General features: G+C 46.7%; 1 protein-coding gene across 2 annotated transcripts in view; it reads right to left on the bottom strand.

The window, feature by feature from the left end:
- PPM1J (protein phosphatase, Mg2+/Mn2+ dependent 1J) overlaps positions 1–21,308 on the bottom strand; it is a 38,011-nt gene that overhangs the window by 2,030 nt on the left and 14,673 nt on the right. For both annotated transcript variants that reach the window (XM_066623274.1, XM_066623275.1), the window contains exons 5-9: positions 10,721–10,805; positions 5,925–6,043; positions 4,843–4,906; positions 3,523–3,630; positions 2,757–2,908 (exon numbers count right to left, since the gene is read on the bottom strand). In XM_066623274.1, the coding sequence (XP_066479371.1) occupies positions 2,757–2,908; positions 3,523–3,630; positions 4,843–4,906; positions 5,925–6,043; positions 10,721–10,805 (528 nt within the window). The remainder of the gene's footprint in view (positions 1–2,756; positions 2,909–3,522; positions 3,631–4,842; positions 4,907–5,924; positions 6,044–10,720; positions 10,806–21,308) is intronic.

The raw sequence follows: 21,308 nt of genomic DNA on the forward strand, positions 1-21,308 counted from the left end.
ATCGTGGGTTTCAAGCTCATGGGGTCTGGGTGGAGGCTGGACCTATACCTTCCAGATGCAGCTGGAGTTCAGAGGGTTTAGTGTGCCTTGACCTGCAGATCTGATTATCTGCGGAGGTTACGGAAACAGAACTCCCCCTGATGCTGAGGCACCATAGTACTAGCTAAGTACTGGGTTTGAATCAGGAGGACCCAAGTTCAAATTCCCACTCTGCCGTAAAGCTACTACATGGTCTTAGGCTATCTTAATCTAACCTACCTCACAAGGTTGTTGTGAAGATTAAACGAAATCACATCACATATACCAACCTTAATTCCTTCAGGGGGAAAGGTGGGATACAAATGTAATCAGCAATTAAGAAGTATACTGCAGTCGGTGAACCATTGCCCAGATTTTTAAAGGAGGAAACATTTTATGTTTGAGAAGTGTTTCTCTTCAAAGCACTAAAGAGCCAGCAACATGTTACATCAGGGCTTTTCAAACTGGCGCGTCACGACACCCTAGCCTGCGGGCCCTGCCCCTTTAAGGGGTGGGGGCAGCCTGGAGGCAGGGAGGAGGCAGTGGCGCGATCCCCAGGATCGCTCCGCATCTACTTTCACTGCTGCAGGGAGCCCTGCTGCAGGTCGCGCCAGGCTCCCCGCGCCCCCGAGAGGCTGCAGGGGCTTGGGTATGTGTACCCAAGCCCCTGCAGCCCTCCTGAGCAGTGCCGCTCCCTTCCCCCACCCCTGCTGCCTCCCCCCTCCTGCCTATGCAAGAACTTAGTGGCTCTCAAAGTCTCCCAGAGAGTTTGAGAACCACTGTGTTACATGCATTTGCATGTTACGAACATGGGATAATGGAGCTCCCCGGATGCGCCTTTTTTCCTATATGTTTTCCTTAAGGGAAAGTTTCAGCACAAGGTTCAATTGGAAAAAGGCTTGCCTGAGACATGGTAAAACATGAAACGGCAGCGCTGTTTGCAGAAAGACCACATGGCCAAGCAGACAGGTGGTTTTGTGTATTCCATGTCTTTACTTGTTTGCTCAAGAACAATAGGCCCTAGCCAACCCACCTGCAAGGACTGGCATGCGTAAGCCAATTGGGCATAGTCCACCTGACCAGATCAGAGGGATTTGATGATTTGACATGACATCCTCAAGCTTGGGTTTCATAACAGCATACCCAAGAATGTTTGCGTGTGTTCTGGTTTGCTCCCACAGTGGATGCATCTCTGTGTGGTCAAGTTCTCACCTACCTCCCTGGGAAGTGTAATGGACTTCTCAAGCAGACACAGGCATAAGTGTCTTGCTGGCATAACAGTGAGATTTAGACATGTTAGGGAATTATTTTGCTGTTAAGTTTGCCTGTAATTGCCCTTTGTATTTTTGCTAAGATCAGCATTGGAGCACTTCCAGTACCCAAGCCATTGTCCAAGTCTACTTGTTTTGTTCTTTCCTCCTTGTACTACCCAAATCCATTCATTGCCACCCACCTTGTATTTTTAAAACAAAACAAGGGACAAATTTGTTCTCAACTGTCTCTGACAGTTCCAATGGGTATGAACTCTATGAGAAGAGATTTCAATTGGACATCAGAAAAAAATTCCTGATGGTAAGGGCAGTTTGGCAGTGGAACAGATTGCCAAGGGAGGTGGTGGATTCTCCCTCACTGGAGATTTTCAAATAGAGGCTCAACAGGCATCTGCAAGAGATACTCCAGAAGGAATTCCTGCTACAGGCAGGGGGTTGGACTAGATTACTTTGTAGGTTCTTTCCTACTCTATGATTCTATGAAAACAATTTTTTTTTTCATTTGAACTCTGCCTGCCTGTGATTGGTTGCACTGTTCAGAGCTTGCTCCAGTCCTCTTTGACCCTTGGCTATATGCTATAGTTTAGGTTGGGGGGGAAGGATTCTCCATGTAACTGGGAGGGAGGCCTGCAAGGATAGGCTCTACCTGACTTTGTCCAGATGGTGGCAGCAGAGTAACAATTTTGGCCCTGGCATAGGGGCAAATCAGAGGAAAGGAGGAATACCACAGCACAGGGTTCCTCTCCATACAGCATTTTATACTGCTGCTTGCAGGCTGCTAAGAATTCCAGGGGTTGACTCAAAAGCCCCAGGTGGATGGGGACCCTCAGACAGTGTCCAGCCTGGCTGACCCCTGCCGCTACCTACAAAAGAAGGGACCTTAGCAGTCAGCAAACAAGAAGTATCAGAAGAGAAACACTAAAGGAGGGCAGGAGGTCTGGTCTAGAGGGTAAAGCCTCCATTTGCCTGAGATAACATCCACAAGGATGATAACATCCACAAGGTCGCCAGTTTGAGGCCACCGGCACCGTGCGACCTTGAAGCAGCTGACAAGCTGAGCCAAGTTATTCCATCTGCTCTGAGCGTGGGAGGATGGAGGCCAGAATGTGAAACCAGATCAGAAGGAAACATCTGAATGTTGTGGTTCTTGAAAGATAGAACCTTCTTTCAATTGTAAAAATCCCTACGGGGATTTAAATAGTTTGCCTATGTAAACCGCCTTGAATAAAGTCTTGAATAAAAGACCAAGAAAGGCGGTATATAAATACCTGTATTATTATTATTATTATTATTATTATTATTATTATTATTATTATTATTATTAAAGGGAAAAGCACAAACCAAAGACTTGTAGCAAACAATAATCCCTGAGCAATTTAGGAGTTAGGGCTCTGTTCAACCAACATGTGGCATTGGCTTGCTTGATTTCATCCCTAACACCCTGTCAGGGAATCTTGACCAACTCACCTGCAGGGATCATTGGGCTCGTAGCGCATAAGAACGTCAAAAACAACATTGGCTACCTCTCTGTTGCTGGTGACATCCCAGAGGCCATCAGTGCCCATCACCAGCACATCATCAGGACAGTGCTCATACTGTGTGAGATCATAGGTGCAGACCTGCAGGAAAATACAGACATTGTGGTTTCATTGCGTACGTAGGCCCCAAGAGGAAGAAATCATTTCATTCATAGGAAACTGTCAGCCCAATCCTATCCACACTTTACTGGGAGTAAGCCCTATTGACTCTAATGGGACTTACTTCTGAGTAGACAGGCATAGGATTAGGCTGTGTGATATTTCATGCCATCTGTCTTGAACACTGTTCACTAGCAAGCTGGTCTCACAGGTGCCTGCAGTCGCACCAACACTGATGCTAGCTAGCATTTCGGGCCGTTCAAGTTATGAGTCCTGACACTTCATACTCAAGGTATGGATGTTTTTCTCAAGGTAATGTCAGATTTTATGGATTAAATGTTGGGCCAGCTTGAAGAGGACCTTGGATAACGGTCTCGGTGGATAGGATTGTCCTTGGTCCTGCCACTACCCTGTCCTGTCCCCATAACATCTGCTCTCTGCCGACATTGAGTTATAAAAAGAGCTTGCAGTGTGCCTCAGTGGATTTTTGCTAGTGCAGTTCCATATTCCCCAGCTGCACCACTGGTGCACCACAAGAAAACATGATGCTGCATTGACACAAGGTCCCTTGCACCTGTTTCTCTCCATCTGCTCACCTCTGGGATGCAGGACAGGAAAGGTTTAATGTGGATGTTGGAGCTGTATACTTTGAGATCGTGATCTCCCAAGCCTCGAGTCACCCCAATGGTTGCCATCATTCGAGCCTAGAAGGAAAAAAAGTGTTAGGATAGCAATGTGATCACAGTGCAAACGGGTGTCTGTGTAACTAGAATAGAGATCTGTCGTTCTGACCTAGCCTAACGTAGAGAAAAGAATGCAGAGATATTAACCCTTCAGAGAAAATTCTCTGTCTAAGCTAATACCTGCACACATCACTTATGCACCAATCCTATTCCCTCCACTGCCAATGTAGCCATGCCACCGGAGCGCACACTGTATCCTGCGGGGAGGGGGGTGTACCAGGAGTAAGCCTCTGACACCGGGATGGGTCTGAATGGACACAGAAAAGTGAATCAAGCCTGGAAGAGGGACAGAATATGAGTGGCACTGCTGCTGCTGATACCTTCCCCCTCTAGCCCCTGTTCCGCACCCTTCCCACCACATGGAGTCCCACATGGTTGCTACGTATCTATATATGACAGTAACCCCCAAACTATAAAGCACCGCATTTAGCATCAAATCTAGTTTAGCCCTCCACTTTTGCCTTTCTCTCTGCTGCTATATTGATTCTTGCTGCTGCTCCCTTTATGTAATTGATTGCTTTTAGGATTGTATGTGTCAAAAATGATTAGTATAGCTTTATGTTGCACACTGGGAAAGCTTGTAGAACAGGAGCTTGTTCATTTAAATAAAATAAAATATAAAGCCATAATGTAAAATATTTAAATAAAACAAGAACCTATAGAAACAAATGCCAAAATGGGTAGATGGGCATTTGGGTCAGATATTGTCAGATCAAACAAACATGTTGCTCCTTCTTGATGCCAAAATTCTGGTTGAATTTGTAGTAGGATGACATGTATTTCATCAGGTACCAGTTGTCCCATGGAATGTGTGGGAAAGGTTGGCAACCTTCAGTCTCGAAAGACTATGGTATAAGCCTATAGCACCTGGTATTCCCAGGCGGTCTCCCATCTCAATACTAACCAGGCTTGATCCTGCTTAGCTTCTGAGATCTGGCATGTGTAGGGTAACAGGAGGCCAACAGATTGAGCAGAGTGGCCATGTAACAGGCGCATGTGGCAAAAGACTATAGTATAATATGGGGAGGGAAATTGTCTCATACAGACATTCCTACAAGGCTTGTACATCAGTGAATCCATATCTTCTTCACCCAAACCTCTGTTGTTTTGCCTACTCCAAGTCCTCTGTTCACTGAAATTTTGTCAAATGTTTTCATGGTTCCAGAACTTCACCTTTTTACCCTCTCCGTATACAAGTGGAAACTTCAGGTCATCTTCTTCTATCCTTTTGTATGCCCTGTTTAGAAAGAAAACGCACACATGCATAACATGCTGAAGTGCAGATTGAAGATCCCATGTTTTCAGACATGCTAAAGAACTATTGAATGTCATGAAGAAGCACAACTGAAGTCTCCTTTACCAACAAGTAACAGGTCTTTAATGTAGGTCATTACTAAGTAAATCAGAAGCATCATTTTCCTCAGTGTACACACATGCACGCTCTCTCTCTCCCTCTCCCTCTCTTTCACACAAACACACACACCACTCACTCACTCTTCTCCAACTGTTGTCTTTAATCAAACAGGTTTTGGAAGCACAACCAAAACCTGTTTATCAGGAGCAATATCTGGATTCAGTGAACACACCATGGGCAACAATACCTGCATCACACCAAGCTCAACTCTCTTTCAAAAAAGTCAGCATCTATTACCTGCCTTCAGTCTACAGGTTAAACTATGTGGTTGCCTGAAGTGATCGTTATTATTATTATTATTAAGAAATATTAAAAATAAGCACTTGTATAGTACTTTTGAGTGAAGGGATTCCCACATAATCCTTCTAATCCTGACATAAACCTTACTACCACCTTGTAAGGCATAGATATTGTTATTATTATTATTTCCATATTGCAGCTGGAAATGCTGTAGCTGAGAAGGAGTAGCTGGTTGAAGGCTACTTAGTAAGTTCCTGTTAGAGGTAAGATTTGAACTGGAAAAGTCATGATTGTTTCTCAGGCTCTTAGATCTAAGAGGTATGCTTAAAACTTAAAGCGTACCTGCATGGCTGCTTCTTTTACAGAAAGCAGCCATGCAGGGCCTCTGTTCTGATTAGGTCAATGATCATTTTCCATAGTGCCATTTTCCTAGTAAAAATTCCTTCCCTCCCCCGCCCCCCGCATGCCCAGCTGCTATTTGCCTTGACAAGTAGCTATTTGGCACAATAGCCTGGTTGGCCCTAGAACATTTAGTTCCTTCCTCTCGTATTTCTGACTGCATTGATTTTAAGATTAGTCTAGATCAGATAAGAAGGCTTACCAGCCATTCATGTTTTGGTCCCTGTACAGCATCTTCTTTCCTAGTTCCTTATGCTGGATCCTTCGAGGGAACTCCAGGTGCGTAAATTCATTCCCCAGCAACTCAGGCCTCAAAAACCCCTGTTGAGAGCAAAGCAGTGTTTCAGCCATGAGAATAATTGGGTTCTTCACAAAAAACAGCTGAAAACCAAGCCCCATGCCCAGCAGATCCCCACTGAGAGAGCACTGCAGAGAGGGATTTCAAAGCATTTGGGCACATACAAACTCTAAGGGCAAGAAACCAAATTAAATTGCCTGTTTGAGCCAATGCTAAGGTTCCATAGTTAGCATTGCACACAACAGATCCTACAGCAAGTGGGTATCTATGCATGCATAATTCTTGTCATTTTCTCTTCTGCAAGGGTCCTGTCTTATCTTTCTTACTCAGCTCTTTCTGTGGACATCTGGGTTAATGGAAGAAGAAACTGTTAATGTCTTGCTGCTCTCCCACACATCTGCTCCAATGAAAATTATGATTTCTGACACACTCCTTCCTTCCTCCTTCAGCCCTCCATGGAATCCTTATTGCTTCTCTTTGGGTTCAGCCATCATTGTCATATCGTTTGAGACTCAACTTCTGAAACTGTCTGTATTTCTACCGTCAACAGAGAGGAGTCTTTGTAGCAAACCTTTGTACACAGACCTTTGTACCAAATGCAGTGGTTAATATTCAGAAATCATATACCCGAAATGATTGCCTAATTGCAAGTTGAAGAATGAATCTTGTGCACAATTTGGTCTGAAATAATGTTAGCAATGGAAAGAGAAGCTGAAACTGATAAGATAAATTCTAGGTAAGTCTCCATGGGTGTGTTTCTCCCCAAGCTGAGACAGCAGGCAGTAATGCCCCCCCCCCCTTCTGTTCTCTGGCAGTAGAGAGGCAACACCTGATTTGATGCTACTTCCTGTTATTTTAATAAACACACACATATGCACACCATATAAGGGGGAAGGACAATAGTCAGAACAGCAGCTTTCCTTCCCAAGAACGGGCAGTAAAAAAAAAAAAACAGATTTGAAACATGTTTCAGCCCTGTTTAGTTGCCACAACTCCCAGCCAGGAACTCTGGTAGTAGTACAATGAAGTGCTTACAGAAGCAAAATAAAAAACCTCCGTCCTCTCACCAAACTACAACTGATGAGAGTCAAACGGGTCTGAAACCAGTTCAGATGTGTCGTGAGAATACAAACAGATTACTCAGCTTAGTTTCTCATACTGCTTTTGCAAGAAACATTTTCAAATACATATTGTAACTAGGTCTAAACATGACATGAATATCCAGGCCATGGAAGATTGTAAGATAGAAAGCATCCTCCCAAAACTAATTTTTTCCCTTTTTCTTTAAATTAAAGCAATGAATATAGGACATAGTTTTGAGATTTGCTTTAATTTGGTCCTGCAAAAGGAAGAGACCCTCTCTGTCAGCCTGGACTTCCTACCTTTCTCAGGGCAAAATCCTATCCAACTTTTCAGTGTTGATGCTGCTGTGCCAACAGGGTGTGCACTACATCCTGCAGTGGGAGGATGTCACTAAGGACTCCTCAAGGTAAGGGAATGTTTGAACCCTTATCTCAGGGCTGCACTGTGGCTGCATCAGCACTGGAAAGTTGGATAGGATTGGGCCCTTAATCTTTAGAATTGGTCCTGGGATGACCTGTCACTGTCAATAGCCTTAAAAAAGGCCACTACTCACCAAGCAAACCCTCAGCCAAGGAGTTGGCAGTGCAAGCCCGGAAGAATCCACAGACAACATACCCATAAGCCTCACATGAATGGAGCCCAGAGCCAACCCAAAGAGAAAAGATTGGAAATCTTCTGACAGCGGAACCTTACAAGCATGCCTTGAAAGGGTGGGATATTTTGCATTTTTATCCTTTTTAACCATGTGTATTGCGAGTGTGACAGTGTGCTGAATGAGTACAAAGGAAGCACCTAACTCACATCAAGTGGTCTGGTGTCACCCTGATCATAGTAGAAACTGAAAATAGAGGCCTGGAAAGGAAACTGACAGTGCAATCTTAGGCATATCTACTCAGAAGTAAGTCAATTCAGCAAGAAGTTTGTGTACAATTGCAGATTAACAACCCAATCCTATATGTGTCTACTCAGAAGTAAGCCCCATTAGAGTCAATTGACTCTAGAAAAGGGATGGCAGAGATGGAGCAAATCCTGTGCTTTTTATTTTATGGTACAGAAGATTCCCGACATCAGATTTCATTCCGATAATGATTAAGAGCCGCATCTCAGATCACACTGGCACACTATAAAGGCTCGTTACGCCAGTACTTCTTATGGCAAAGGGCTTAAGCTATAAAAGGGTTTTGGCTCCAAGCGAACAGCTCAGGTCCCTTGGGGAAGTGCGGGATTGGTTTTTCTAAGTACTCAGTTTCTTTATCACAGCCAGCTGAAGAGGATCTGTTTCTCAGGGCAATTTCCTCCTGTCCAAGGCATGGAGGCCATTTGGATATGGAACAACAGATAAGATTTCCATCTGGGATTTTGCCAAGGAGGTGTGCTCTGAGCCAGGAAACATGGCCAGCAATGCTTCTGCTTGCTTGCACTTGGAAGTCTCTCTGTCTGCTTCATAAGAATCTGTTCCCTTCCCCACATCTTAGGGTGGAGCTCATGCTAGACACAAAGTTAACCATTCTACCTTTGACTCCTTCTAGGAAAAAGCAGTTTCAAGAGGGGGGCAAACTAGAGTGGGGAAAGCGTGCCTGTTTGTGGGTGCTTGTACCTTGCAAATACAAGGAACCCCACAGCAGGGAAAAGCAATTTTGGAAGTAAGGCCGGCAAGGAAAGCATTAAACCTCCCTCTCCCAGCTGCTTCTCTGTTTCAAATTGTCCCTCCCAAAGCTGCTTCTTCCTAGCAATGGCCAACTGGATTATAATGCATATGTTTGCAAGTGATCCCACTTCTAAGTAGCAGCAGTGGTTTTCCCAAGGCAAACCAGAAAGAATGGTTGCTGGAGGGAGCATAGCTGGCTCTTCAAATAACTCCTTACCAGCCTACCCTACTGCCTAATATATCATTTCCCTTTCCCTATTTTTCTTGTTGCAGACCTAAGACCACAATAAGCAGATAGGCTGACAGCACAATCCTATGCATGTCTATGCAGAACTAAGTCCCATTGTTTAGTCAACTGAGTCCCAACAGGACTTACTCCCAGGAAAGCGTGTATAGGATTGCAGCCCTGATGTTTAATTAGTATTGTGCAGTGGTTTGCTTGCAAAGCATTTTAAGGCACAATCCTGAGGCACCCTTGCGCCAGCCCAGGAGGGTCGCAAACGTGCTGTGAGGCACCCTTGCGCCTCCTTGTGAGTTGGTTACACTGGTGTGCGGAGGCTGAATTCAGCCTCCATGCTGACAGAGGGACTGAACCTTGCGTCTGCCGAGCTCGGCTGACATAAGGCTCTGGGGTGGGTGGGGAGGAGGTGGGAGGGAGGCGTTCTGGGGCAGGGGGAGGGCAGGTGGTGGTGGCCCTGAAGAGCAGAAGGCGGGGCTGGGACCCAGCATCTCTGAAGGTGGCACAAGTCTGAGGAGACCCATAGGGGCTGCAGTGTCTTACCTGGGAGTAAGGGGAAGAGTTTCCCCTTACCTTCGGCTGAGCCACTGTGGTGCCCTGTCTTGCACTGGATACAGTGCAAGCCTCCTGGCTTGCCTATTTCAGCGCAAAATAGAATTGTACCCTTCGATACCTTGTTATGACTGAAGTAGTAGTCTAGCATCACCAGAGAGGCTCTTGTTATTGCATCTTCAACAAGAGAATCTGGAAATGTGGAATGAAGAGCTGAAATTTATACTAGCTACAGTGGCTGTACAGCTTTAGATTTATTATCAAGACAAATATTTAATAAGGGACAAGGAGGGATAGATACCCTGCTTATACACTCAGGCTGTCCTGCCCTGTTGTTACGTGTTTAGTTGGAAATATATTATTATACATTTTCAGCAGTATTTTAAATGGTGTTTGGTCTTTGTAACTCATCCTCAGTCTTCCATGTAGAGTGGGATGGACAAAACTAAACAGCCCCACCTTCGTAACTGCAGTACAAGCTTTTGATCCGAATATCCTGAGAGCAGTTGACTTTTAAAAATAACTCCCTTTTTATTCATTTCCACTTATCAATTATTACAAAGCCATTTTTGGATGACTTTGACCCAGTCATTGCCATGAAAGCCAACCGCACAAGGTTATTGTGAAGATAAAGGGAATTCTCTCTCTCTCTCTCTCTCTCTCTCTCTCTCTCTCTGCACTGAACTCATTGGAGGAAGGATAGGATAAAAATACAGTATTCTTCAGGCTATGTGGATAAATGGCTCTAATGTTGTGTTAAACATATAACATACAAAGGAAATACTAGGGTTAGGATCCGAGTGGATACCTGACTTTTTTCTGCATCAAGCCCCGTTTCCCCTGCCTCTCCCCCCGTCTCTCCACCATGTTGTATCACAAACCCTTTCTGACAGTCCTTTCAGCTTCAAAAGCAAGGAACAAGCCCCAAACAAGCTGGATCCCTGGAATTAGTTTGTGTGTTCTGTATAACACTGAAATCAACTGAAATCTCTGCCTGAGTTTGCTGAGGAACTTCTATTTCAACAGGCCATCCCTCTAGGCAGTTGTCGTCGTCCATCAATTATCAGAAACTCTTGAAGTCACTGTTAATATCAGAACAGCATTTCTGGTATTGTAATTTCTTGGTAATGCCAAGTAGCAGATTACAATAGATCAGATAGAAAGAAAGTTCTTCCTTACTAAAAACTGCAGCCTCTGCCTCTCTGTCTCTGGAGTAAACTCCCTGGACATTGGAATGATTTCCCCATTACGGATGACAATGGCCCTGCAATGAAACATGGAATGATGGCGTTAGAGAGGAAATGAGAAAGAGACAGCATAGGAAGGGGGTGAGCAACAGGTAAGTAAGAGGCCAAAAGGAAGCACTGCGAGCTAAGGACTGCATGGTATGTGGCAGTTGTCCCTACAGAAAGATAATCTCTGTGAAGATGGAAAAAAGAGAGAGAGAGAGAGATACACTGTCATGTACAATGCACAGCACATGGATTGGGCATTTGATGCCTATAGTGCAATAGCACACAGGAAGTGACTCACCCCTCAATGCTTCCTCCCCCTGCCTTCTTGATCACCATCAAGAAGATAGTTATTTGCTGCTTATGGGGGAGGATAATAGCTGGGTTGAGGTATTTTTCCTCCTAAAGCTCAGAGATTTGTCATCCCAACTCTCCCTCACAGCTTGCTTTCCCTTTTTGCTACTAAAAAAAGTCCCAGGAAGACTCCTTTAGTTCAATGGTTCCCAAACTTTGGGTTGGGACCCACCAGTGGGTTGCAACCCGATTTTTGGTGGGGCGTGAAACTGACAAGCTCATAGCAAACAAGGAAAATGTACTGAGCCCTATGGAAACGGAAACAGAGCGCCATGTGTGCAGTTACTTGCGAGTAGGCAGATGTGCCTTGGTTCATTTTAAAGGGCAGGCCAAGGGGAATGCAATGCCATCAGAATGGTCCTAATCCAATGCTCCAGAAGGTGAAAAGGATTAAAACAGAGGCTTGAGCGGCTGGTAAAGTGAGATTTTTCTTTTTAGTCTTGTAAAGCTAGGTAGATCTTGATAGAGTGTCATGTTAAAAAGTGGGTACTGGTGCTAAAATGTTTGGGAACCACTGCCTTAGGGCCCAATCCTATCCAATTTTCCAGCGCTGATGTAGCCGTGCGCTGCATCCTGTGGGGGGGGGCAGTCATGGAGTCCTCCTCAGGTAAGGGAGTGTTTGTTCCTTTTCCTTGGGGCTGCATTGTGGCTGCATCAGCGCTGCACTGTTGGATTGGATTGGGCCCTTAGCTGGCTGTAGCCATTTAACTTTATGTATTTTGAAATCCTTTCTTCCATAGTCTAAGGGCTCAAGGCGGATAGGTAATACACCTTATTTTACATCTTCAGAATATCTTCAAAACCACCCCAAAGGCCAGTTAAGGCAACAGACAGGAAGTCACCCATGACCATTCAGTGGGTCATAAGAAGAAATTTGACCCCAGGTTTGTCACATCTCAATTTGGTACTAGTTCCTGCAAGGCATTTGGGGGCGGGGGGGTATAAACACACACAATAAGCAACTTCTGACTGCTTTGTATTTGCTGCATACTCAGCTCTTCCCTGGATCTTGCTGGGTCCTGATCCAGGGCCAGCTTGAACTTGCCTCTTCCTCCTTAGGATTACACAGGTGTACACATATTCTGTTGTCATAAAAGTTAGACCTATTCTTGTGTATATTTGGGGTGCTGAATTCTAAATGGCAGCTTCCTCCCGAGAAAGCCCTGGTATCAGCTTCCTCACAAGAAGCTGCTTGAATCAGCATATACGGTGGTTATGCTGTACCCCCAAAACTAGAGCCTACTGATGCCATTTTTGGATTCAGCACCTCAAAAATATCCTGAATTTGTTCAAACATCCTTGGTAACTAAAGAAAGGGGGAATTGTAGACCTGTGCTATAGGAATAAAGAATAGCCAAACAGGCTGTTGCTAGTTTTGGGCCTCAAACTTGGCCTGTCATAACTGCTGCTCCTGGAGATCTGAGGCAATGAAGGATCAGAAGGTTCAGAATGGAGGCAAAGGGTATTGGACCCTCCAATATCTCCATCTCCTTGGGCAGGGATGTCATTAAGAGACAAAAGAGAAGAAATTGGGAAAGGTAGTGTGATGGGATGTGATAGACGGTTTGGCACAATGAGAGGATGCGGGGACAAAGGAGCGAATAAGCAGCGCATCCTGGGGCATTCTGTGTACAAATGCTTTTATGCGAATGCCTGAAGTCTACGAGCAAAGGTGGGAGAACTGGAATGTCTGGTGACAAGGGAAAATATTGACATAGTGGGCATAACAGAAACCTGGTGGAATGCGGAGAATCAGTGGGATACCGCAATCCCGGGCTATAAACTCTACAGGAGGGACAGGGAGGGGTGTGTTGGAGGTGGGGTGGCCGTTTATGTTAAGGAAGGGATAGAATCCAGCAAAGTAGAGATTGAAGGTGGGTCCGACTCCACCGTAGAATCTCTGTGGGTTAAATTACCAGGCTTGTGCAGCGATGTAATACTGGGGGCATGCTATCGTCCTCCAGACCAGAAATCGGATGGGGACCTTGAAATGAGGAAACAGATCAGGGAGGTGACAAGGAGGAACAGGGTTGTAATCATGGGGGACTTCAATTATCCTCATATTGACTGGGTCAATTTGTGTTCTGGTCACGATAAGGAAACCGGATTTCTTGACATGCTAAATGACTGTGGCTTAGATCAGCTAGTCACGGAGCCCACCAGAGGACAGGTGACTCTGGATTTAATATTGTGCGGTACGCAGGACCTGGTTAGAGATGTAAACGTTACTGAGCCATTGGGGAACAGTGATCATGCTGCGATCCGTTTTGACGTGCACGTTGGGGGAAGAATACTAGGCAAATCTCTAACAAAAACCCTTGACTTCCGACGGGCGGACTTCCCTCAAATGAGGAGGCTGGTTAGAAGGAGGTTGAAAGGGAGGGTAAAAAGAGTCCAATCTCTCCAGAGTGCATGGAGGCTGCTTAAAACAACAGTAATAGAGGCCCAGCAGAGGTGTATACCGCAAAGAAAGAAGGGTTCCACTAAATCCAGGAGGGTGCCCGCATGGCTAACCAGCCAAGTTAGAGAGGCTGTGAAGGGCAAGGAAGCTTCCTTCCGTAAATGGAAGTCTTGCCCTAATGAGGAGAATAAAAAGGAACATAAACTGTGGCAAAAGAAATGTAAGAAGGTGATACTGGAGGCCAAGCGAGACTATGAGGAACGCATGGCCAGCAACATTAAGGGGAATAATAAAAGCTTCTTCAAATATGTTAGAAGCAGGAAACCCGCCAGAGAAGCGGTTGGCCCTCTGGATGGTGAGGGAGGGAAAGGGGAGATAAAAGGAGACTTAGAGATGGCAGAGAAATTAAATGAGTTCTTTGCATCTGTCTTCACGGCAGAAGGCCTCGGGCAGATACCGCTGCCCGAATGGCCCCACCTGACCGAGGAGTTATCAGATAGAGGTTAAAAGAGAAGATGTTTCAGACCTCATTGATAAATTAAAGATCAATAAGTCACCGGGCCCTGATGGCATCCACCCAAGAGTTATTAAGGAATTGAAGAATGACATTGCAGACCTCTTGACTAAGGTATGCAACTTGTCCCTCAAAACGGCCATGGTGCCAGAAGATTGGAGGATAGCAAATGTCACGCCTATTTTTAAAAAGGGGGGACCCGGGAAACTATAGGCCGGTCAGCCTAACATCCATACCGGGTAAGATGGTGGAATGCCTCATCAAAGATAGGATCTCAAAACACATAGACGAACAGGCCTTGCTGAGGGAGAGTCAGCATGGCTTCTGTAAGGGTAAGTCTTGCCTCACCAACCTTATAGAATTCTTTGAAAAGGTCAACAGGCATGTGGATGCGGGAGAACCCGTGGACATTATATATCTGGACTTTCAGAAGGCGTTTGACACGGTCCCTCACCAAAGGCTACTGAAAAAACTCCACAGTCAGGGAATTAGAGGACAGGTCCTCTCGTGGACTGAGAACTGGTTGGAGGCCAGGAAGCAGAGAGTGGGTGTCAATGGGCAATTTTCACAATGGAGAGAGGTGAAAAGCGGTGTGCCCCAAGGATCTGTCCTGGGACCGGTGCTTTTCAACCTCTTCATAAATGACCTGGAGACAGGGTTGAGCAGTGAAGTGGCTAAGTTTGCAGACGACACCAAACTTTTCCGAGTGGTGAAGACCAGAAGTGATTGTGAGGAGCTCCAGAAGGATCTCTCCAGACTGGCAGAATGGGCAGCAAAATGGCAGATGCGCTTCAATGTCAGTAAGTGTAAAGTCATGCACATTGGGGCAAAAAATCAAAACTTTAGATATAGGCTGATGGGTTCTGAGCTGTCTGCGACAGATCAGGAGAGAGATCTTGGGGTGGTGGTGGACAGGTCGATGAAAGTGTCGACCCAATGTGCGGCGGCAGTGAAGAAGGCCAATTCTATGCTTGGGATCATTAGGAAGGGTATTGAGAACAAAACGGCTAGTATTATAATGCCGTTGTACAAATCGATGGTAAGGCCACACCTGGAGTATTGTGTCCAGTTCTGGTCGCCGCATCTCAAAAAAGACATAGTGGAAATGGAAAAGGTGCAAAAGAGAGCGACTAAGTTGATTACGGGGCTGGGGCACCTTCCTTATGAGGAAAGGCTACGGCGTTTGGGCCTCTTCAGCCTAGAAAAGAGACGCCTGAGGGGGGACATGATTGAGACATACAAAATTATGCAGGGGATGGACAGAGTGGATAGGGAGATGCTCTTTACACTCTCACATAATACCAGAACCAGGGGACATCCACTAAAATTGAGTGTTGGGCGGGTTAGGACAGACAAAATAAAATATTTCTTTACTCAGCATGTGGTCGGTCTGTGGAACTCCTTGCCACAGGATGTGGTGATGGCATCTAGTCTAGACGCCTTTAAAAGGGGATTGGACAAGTTTCTGGAGGAAAAATCCATTATGGGGTACAAGCCATGATGTGTATGCACAACCTCCTGATTTTAGAAATGGGTTATGTCAGAATGTACTTGTCGTAAGAGGCGACTAAACAGCCACCGGGTAGATGGGACTCGTCAGCCTAGGAAGGCAGCTCATTTAAGAGAAGGAAACTCTGATCCCAAACCTCCACTGCCTTGTGGCTACATCCAGTTCTGGAAAAGGCTTCAGGAGTCAACCTCGAGGCAAAATCAGGAGCCGGAGTCCCTTAGGCAGTTCATGGCTGAACACAGTCACGTTCTGGCAACTCCTGCGACGCCGCTGGAACCAACCGTATTGGCTTCTGCCTTTCCATTGGACCATTCCAGCGACGTGGAGAGGGGGGATTTGCTGCATGGGTAACAGCCTATCCTCCATACCTTCTTTACCCAGGCTTCGCGCACTGGAGAGGACACTCCAACTTCGCCATACGGCGTCGGCACAACACGGGAAGCAGCAGTTTACCGGTTATAAGTCTTTGCTCGATTGGCGTAGAGCATGACGCCAGGGGCTGCTTCCGACGGTGGGAGAGATCATTGCATCTCATTGGGCAGCTACCGCCCGCCTTAAGCTGGGCAGTCCCCAGCCAGTAAGGTGTTGCCTCGCCACGGTCCGTTAACCTCATGGGGTGCGTGGGGTTTAGGGTGAAAACCGACAAGCGGATCGACAACTCTGCACCATGCAACAGAAAACAGAAAACTACTGCCCTAAAGCTGGGCACCTGGAACGTTAGGACAATGACACCTGGCTTCTCTGATGACCTGCAAGAAATAGACGACGCACGCAAAACAGCTGTCATCGACATGGAGCTGAGCAGACTGCAGATGGACATCGTCGCCCTTCAAGAGACTAGGCTGCCAGATTCCGGATCTGTCAAGGAGAGAAATTTCTCATTTTTCTGGCAGGGAAAACCACCAAACGAAACCAGGGAACATGGCGTTGGCTTTGCGGTCAGAAATACCCTGCTGAAATCCATCATCCCACCTACTGTGGGAAGTGAAAGAATTTTGTCCCTGCAGCTCCAGTCATCAGCAGGACCTATCACTCTCATCAGTGCTTATGCACCGACTCTGTCGTCTCCAGCAGAAGCCAAAGACAAATTCTATGATGACCTGGCCACCACTGTCAAGAAAATCACTGTAAAAGAGCCATTGTTCATTCTCGGCGATTTCAATGCTAGAGTTGGTGCTGATAACAGTTCATGGCCCACTTGCTTAGGTCAGTTTGGCACTGGGAGGATGAACGAAAATGGCCAACGCCTGCTAGAGTTTTGCTGTCATCACGGTCTCTGTGTCAGCAACACATTCTTCAACACAAAGCCCCAACATAGAGTCTCTTGGAGACATCCAAGATCAAAGCACTGGCACCAGCTCGACCTGATCCTCACCAGACGCTCCAGCCTTCCCAGCATCAAGATCACACGCAGTTATCATGGTGCTGCCTGCGACACTGACCACTCCCTGGTGTGCAGCAGAGTGAAACTGCAAACAAAGCGACTGTATCACACGAAAAAGGAAGGAAGACCTCGCATTGATACCAGCAAGACCCGGGATCAGAGAAAAGTGGAGGAATTTGCACAAGCGCTTGAGGAATCTCTTCCAGGCCCGGCCGACGCAAATGCATCCAACAGATGGGAACATTTCAAGAATACCGTTTACAACACCGCCTTGTCCATATTCGGCAAGAAGACCAACAAGGCGGCAGACTGGTTTGAAGCCCACTCTGAGGAGTTGACACCAGTCATTGAGGAAAAGAGGAGAGCTCAAGCAGCATACAAGGTCTGTCCCAGTGAGCGCAACCTGCAGGTCCTCCGAACTGCTCGCAGCAAAGTCCAACAGACTGCCAGGAGATGTGCTAACGACTACTGGCTCCAGCTCTGTTCCGAGATACAGATAGCAGCTGACACGGGCAACATCAAGGGGATGTATGATGGTATCAAGCAGGCCCTAGGTCCAACACAGAAGAAAATTGCCCCTCTGAAGTCTGCCACAGGCGAGGTCATCCAGGATCGGGCGCAGCAGATGGAACGCTGGGTGCAGCACTACTCTGAGCTATATTCCAGAGAAAATGTAGTCACCGAAGAAGCACTGAACAACATTGAGTGCCTGCCTGTGCTGGAAGAGCTTGACAGTGAACCAACCCTAGAAGAACTTCACGTGGCCCTGGACTCCCTTGCCTTTGGCAAGGCACCTGGAAAAGACAGCATCCCTGCTGAAGTCCTAAAATGCTGCAAAGAGATCATCGTCACTGAGCTGCATGAAATCCTCTGTCTCTGCTGGAGAGAAGGTGGAGTACCTCAAGACATGAGGGATGCAAACATCATCACGCTGTACAAGAACAAAGGTGACAGGGGTGACTGCAACAACTACCGCGGCATCTCTCTCCTTAGCGTTGTAGGAAAGCTGTTTGCCCGAGTTGTACTAAAGAGGCTCCAGGTACTTGCAGAGAGCGTCTATCCAGAATCGCAGTGTGGATTCCGAGCCAACAGGTCCACCACTGATATGGTATTCTCCCTTAGACAACTGCAGGAGAAATGCAGGGAACAACGACAGCCACTCTTTATAGCCTTCATAGATCTCACAAAGGCTTTCGACCTGGTCAGCAGAGACGGCCTCTTCAAGATTCTCCCCAAGATTGGATGTCCACCCAGGCTCCTCAGCATCATCAGATCCTTCCACAAGGACATGAAGGGCACTGTTGTCTTCGATGGCTCCACATCAGACCCTTTTGACATCCGAAGCGGAGTGAAGCAGGGCTGTGTTCTTGCACCAACCTTGTTTGGGATTTTCTTCGCTGTCCTGCTGAAGCAGGCCTTTGGAACTGCAACAGAAGGCATCTATCTCCGGACCAGATCAGACGGAAAGCTCTTCAACCTCTCCAGACTGAGAGCAAAATCCAAAGTCCAGCTGAAATGTCTGCGTGACTTCCTCTTTGCCGACGATGCAGCTGTCACTACCCACTCTGCCAAAGATCTCCAGCAGCTCATGGATCGTTTTAGCAAGGCCTGCCAAGATTTTGGACTGACAATCAGCCTGAAGAAAACACAGGTCATGGTTCAGGATGTGGACTCACCTCCCTGCATTACAATCTCTGAGCATGAACTGGAGGTTGTCCATGACTTTGTGTACCTTGGCTCAACGATCTCCGACACTCATTCTCTCGATGCCGAGCTAAACAGGCGCATCGGTAAAGCAGCTACCACGTTTTCCAGACTCACAAAGAGAGTCTGGTCCAACAAGAAGCTGACGGAACATACCAAGATCCAGGTCTACAGAGCTTGCGTCCTGAGTACACTTCTGTACTGCAGCGAGTCATGGACTCTTCGCTCACAACAGGAGAGGAAACTGAGCGCTTTCCACATGCGCTGCCTCCGACGCATCCTCGGCATCACCTGGCAGGACAAAGTTCCAAACAACACAGTCCTGGAACGTGCTGGAATCCCTAGCATGTATTCACTGCTGAAACAGAGACGCCTGCGTTGGCTTGGTCATGTCGTGAGAATGGATGATGGCCGGATCCCAAAGGATCTCCTCTATGGAGAACTCGTGCAAGGAAAGCGCCCTACAGGTAGACCACAGCTGCGATACAAGGACATCTGCAAGAGGGATCTGAAGGCCTTAGGGATGGACCTCAACAAGTGGGAAACCCTGGCCTTTGAGCGGCCCGCTTGGAGGCAGGCTGTGCAGCATGGCCTTTCCCAGTTTGAAGAGACACTTTGCCAACAGTCTGAGGCTAAGAGGCAAAGAAGGAAGGCCCATAGCCAGGGAGACAGACCAGGGACAGACTGCACTTGCTCCTGGTGTGGAAGGGATTGTCACTCCCGGATTGGCCTTTTCAGCCACACTAGACGCTGTGCCAGAACCACCTTTCAGAGCGCGATACCATAGTCTTTCGAGACTGAAGGTTGCCAATATGCAATAATATGCATGTCAGAATGCCAGATGCAAGGGAGGGCACCAGGATGAGGTCTCTTGTTATCTGGTGTGCTCCCTGGGGCATTTGGTGGGCCGCTGTGAGATACAGGAAGCTGGACTAGATGGGCCTATGGCCTGATCCCGTGGGGCTGTTCTTATGTTCTTATGTTCTTAAACTTTGGTTGTCCCTCAGATTCTGTTGCCTTCTTGAGGTCCCCATCTGTGCTCACTCCTCCTCTCTTGAAGGAGGTCTCATGGGATCAGGGTTCAGCCATCCATAAAGGTTTATGGCAGCATAGTTAGCCTTTAAGGTGCCACAAGACAGTTTCTTTGGTTTTCTTCTAGGCTACATCTCTGTTCCCATAAGAAGTAGGGAAACCCATGACAGCCTATTATGTTCACATTCCTATCATGACTAGTGTCAAGCTTGGGTGAACAGGGCAGTGTGTGGGGTGAGCTAGTGTGTGGGGATTCAAGCCTGTGAACATTTCAAAATGAAGAATGAGATCCATAACCAGGTTGTCAGAATGTTTTGTGTTTTCCTGTAGCTACTGAGCTAAACTTGCATGCACTTGAAGTTCACTGGCTTTAAGAAGAAAGATGGAGATGGGGTAACACATCCTATTTGACAAAAATGTGTGTGTGGAGTTGAACAGGAGGAAACTTAGCAATCAGAATGGGGATAGGGAAACAGGACAAGAGTAGCATGGTTGACATCACAGGTCACCATCAACAAGATGTTAAAGAGACAGAATGCACAAAGGTCTTCGTCAATGCATAGGGTGGAATACATACATTCACCACTCCAGTCAATGATCCCTGGTTATTGCTGATCTACCAAGACAGTCTGTGGCTGCTTTTAAACACAACAAGGTTCTTGTGACCAAGAGAAAAGACAGAATCCAGCTTGACTTTTGTAACACTCCTTCCTTAATTAACCCAGCCTCTAGCTTTGCTGAATGGGGCAGAAATTCCCAGGATCCTAAGGCCATTCCCCAGATAATGGGCTACCAGAGCTTTAAAGCATGATCCTGGCCTGATGCACAAGTTCCAGACATGAGACAGAGAGAACTTGCTACATACTTGTGTTTAGAGGTGGCGAAACTCCTGCTCTATGCAAACCATTATGCTTGTTCCAGTGCATTTTCCTTATCTACTTATTACTGGTAAGTCCATCTATTTTTCTCCACTGCCCTTTTTCTGTATGCACAAAGGCACAATCTCATAGAGTCGGGGCATTTCTGGCTTGGAGATGAACTTTCAGAGGAGTCAAACAACAACTGCTCATATCACGCTAAGTTCTTTTTAGTGCAAGCTTTACAGGTCAAGAGACTGGGGTTTGGGTCTGCTGTACCCGTTAGCTCACAGCTAGCTGAGCTTCCAGCTGCACCCACAAAGTACGCAAGACTAAGTCTCAACCAGCTGGTTTCCTTTGGATTGCCCCAAGGCACAATGGAAACAGTTTGTGTTGCACGCACCTGATTAAAAGCTCCATTTCTTGGGACTGATCCAGGAAAAGGCAATTTATCACGAAATAATTTGGCTCCAGTGTTTGGACAGGTTGCCCAAATAGCGCAGATCTTGGAAACCTGACATCTGAAACAGCAGACTGGTGTGCTTCCCCTTGAATAAAACTTTTAATGAAAAAGGCCCTCCAGATGCTGCACCCAATGCCAGATTGGGTACTGTTAATGGATCTGCGCTGGCGTGCCCTACACCCCCATGTATGCCGCTTGTAGGAGGGAGAAGGATGGACCTGCCTAAATGAGGAGGAAGACCTGTCTAAATGAGACTTGCACAGGGCCTTCCTTCCCTGCTCCCACAGATAACAGGCCCTCCAACTCATCCACTCAC

Source organism: Tiliqua scincoides, chromosome 4, assembly GCF_035046505.1.
Source record: "Tiliqua scincoides isolate rTilSci1 chromosome 4, rTilSci1.hap2, whole genome shotgun sequence".
In the NCBI taxonomy this organism is placed as follows: Eukaryota; Metazoa; Chordata; class Lepidosauria; order Squamata; family Scincidae; genus Tiliqua; species Tiliqua scincoides.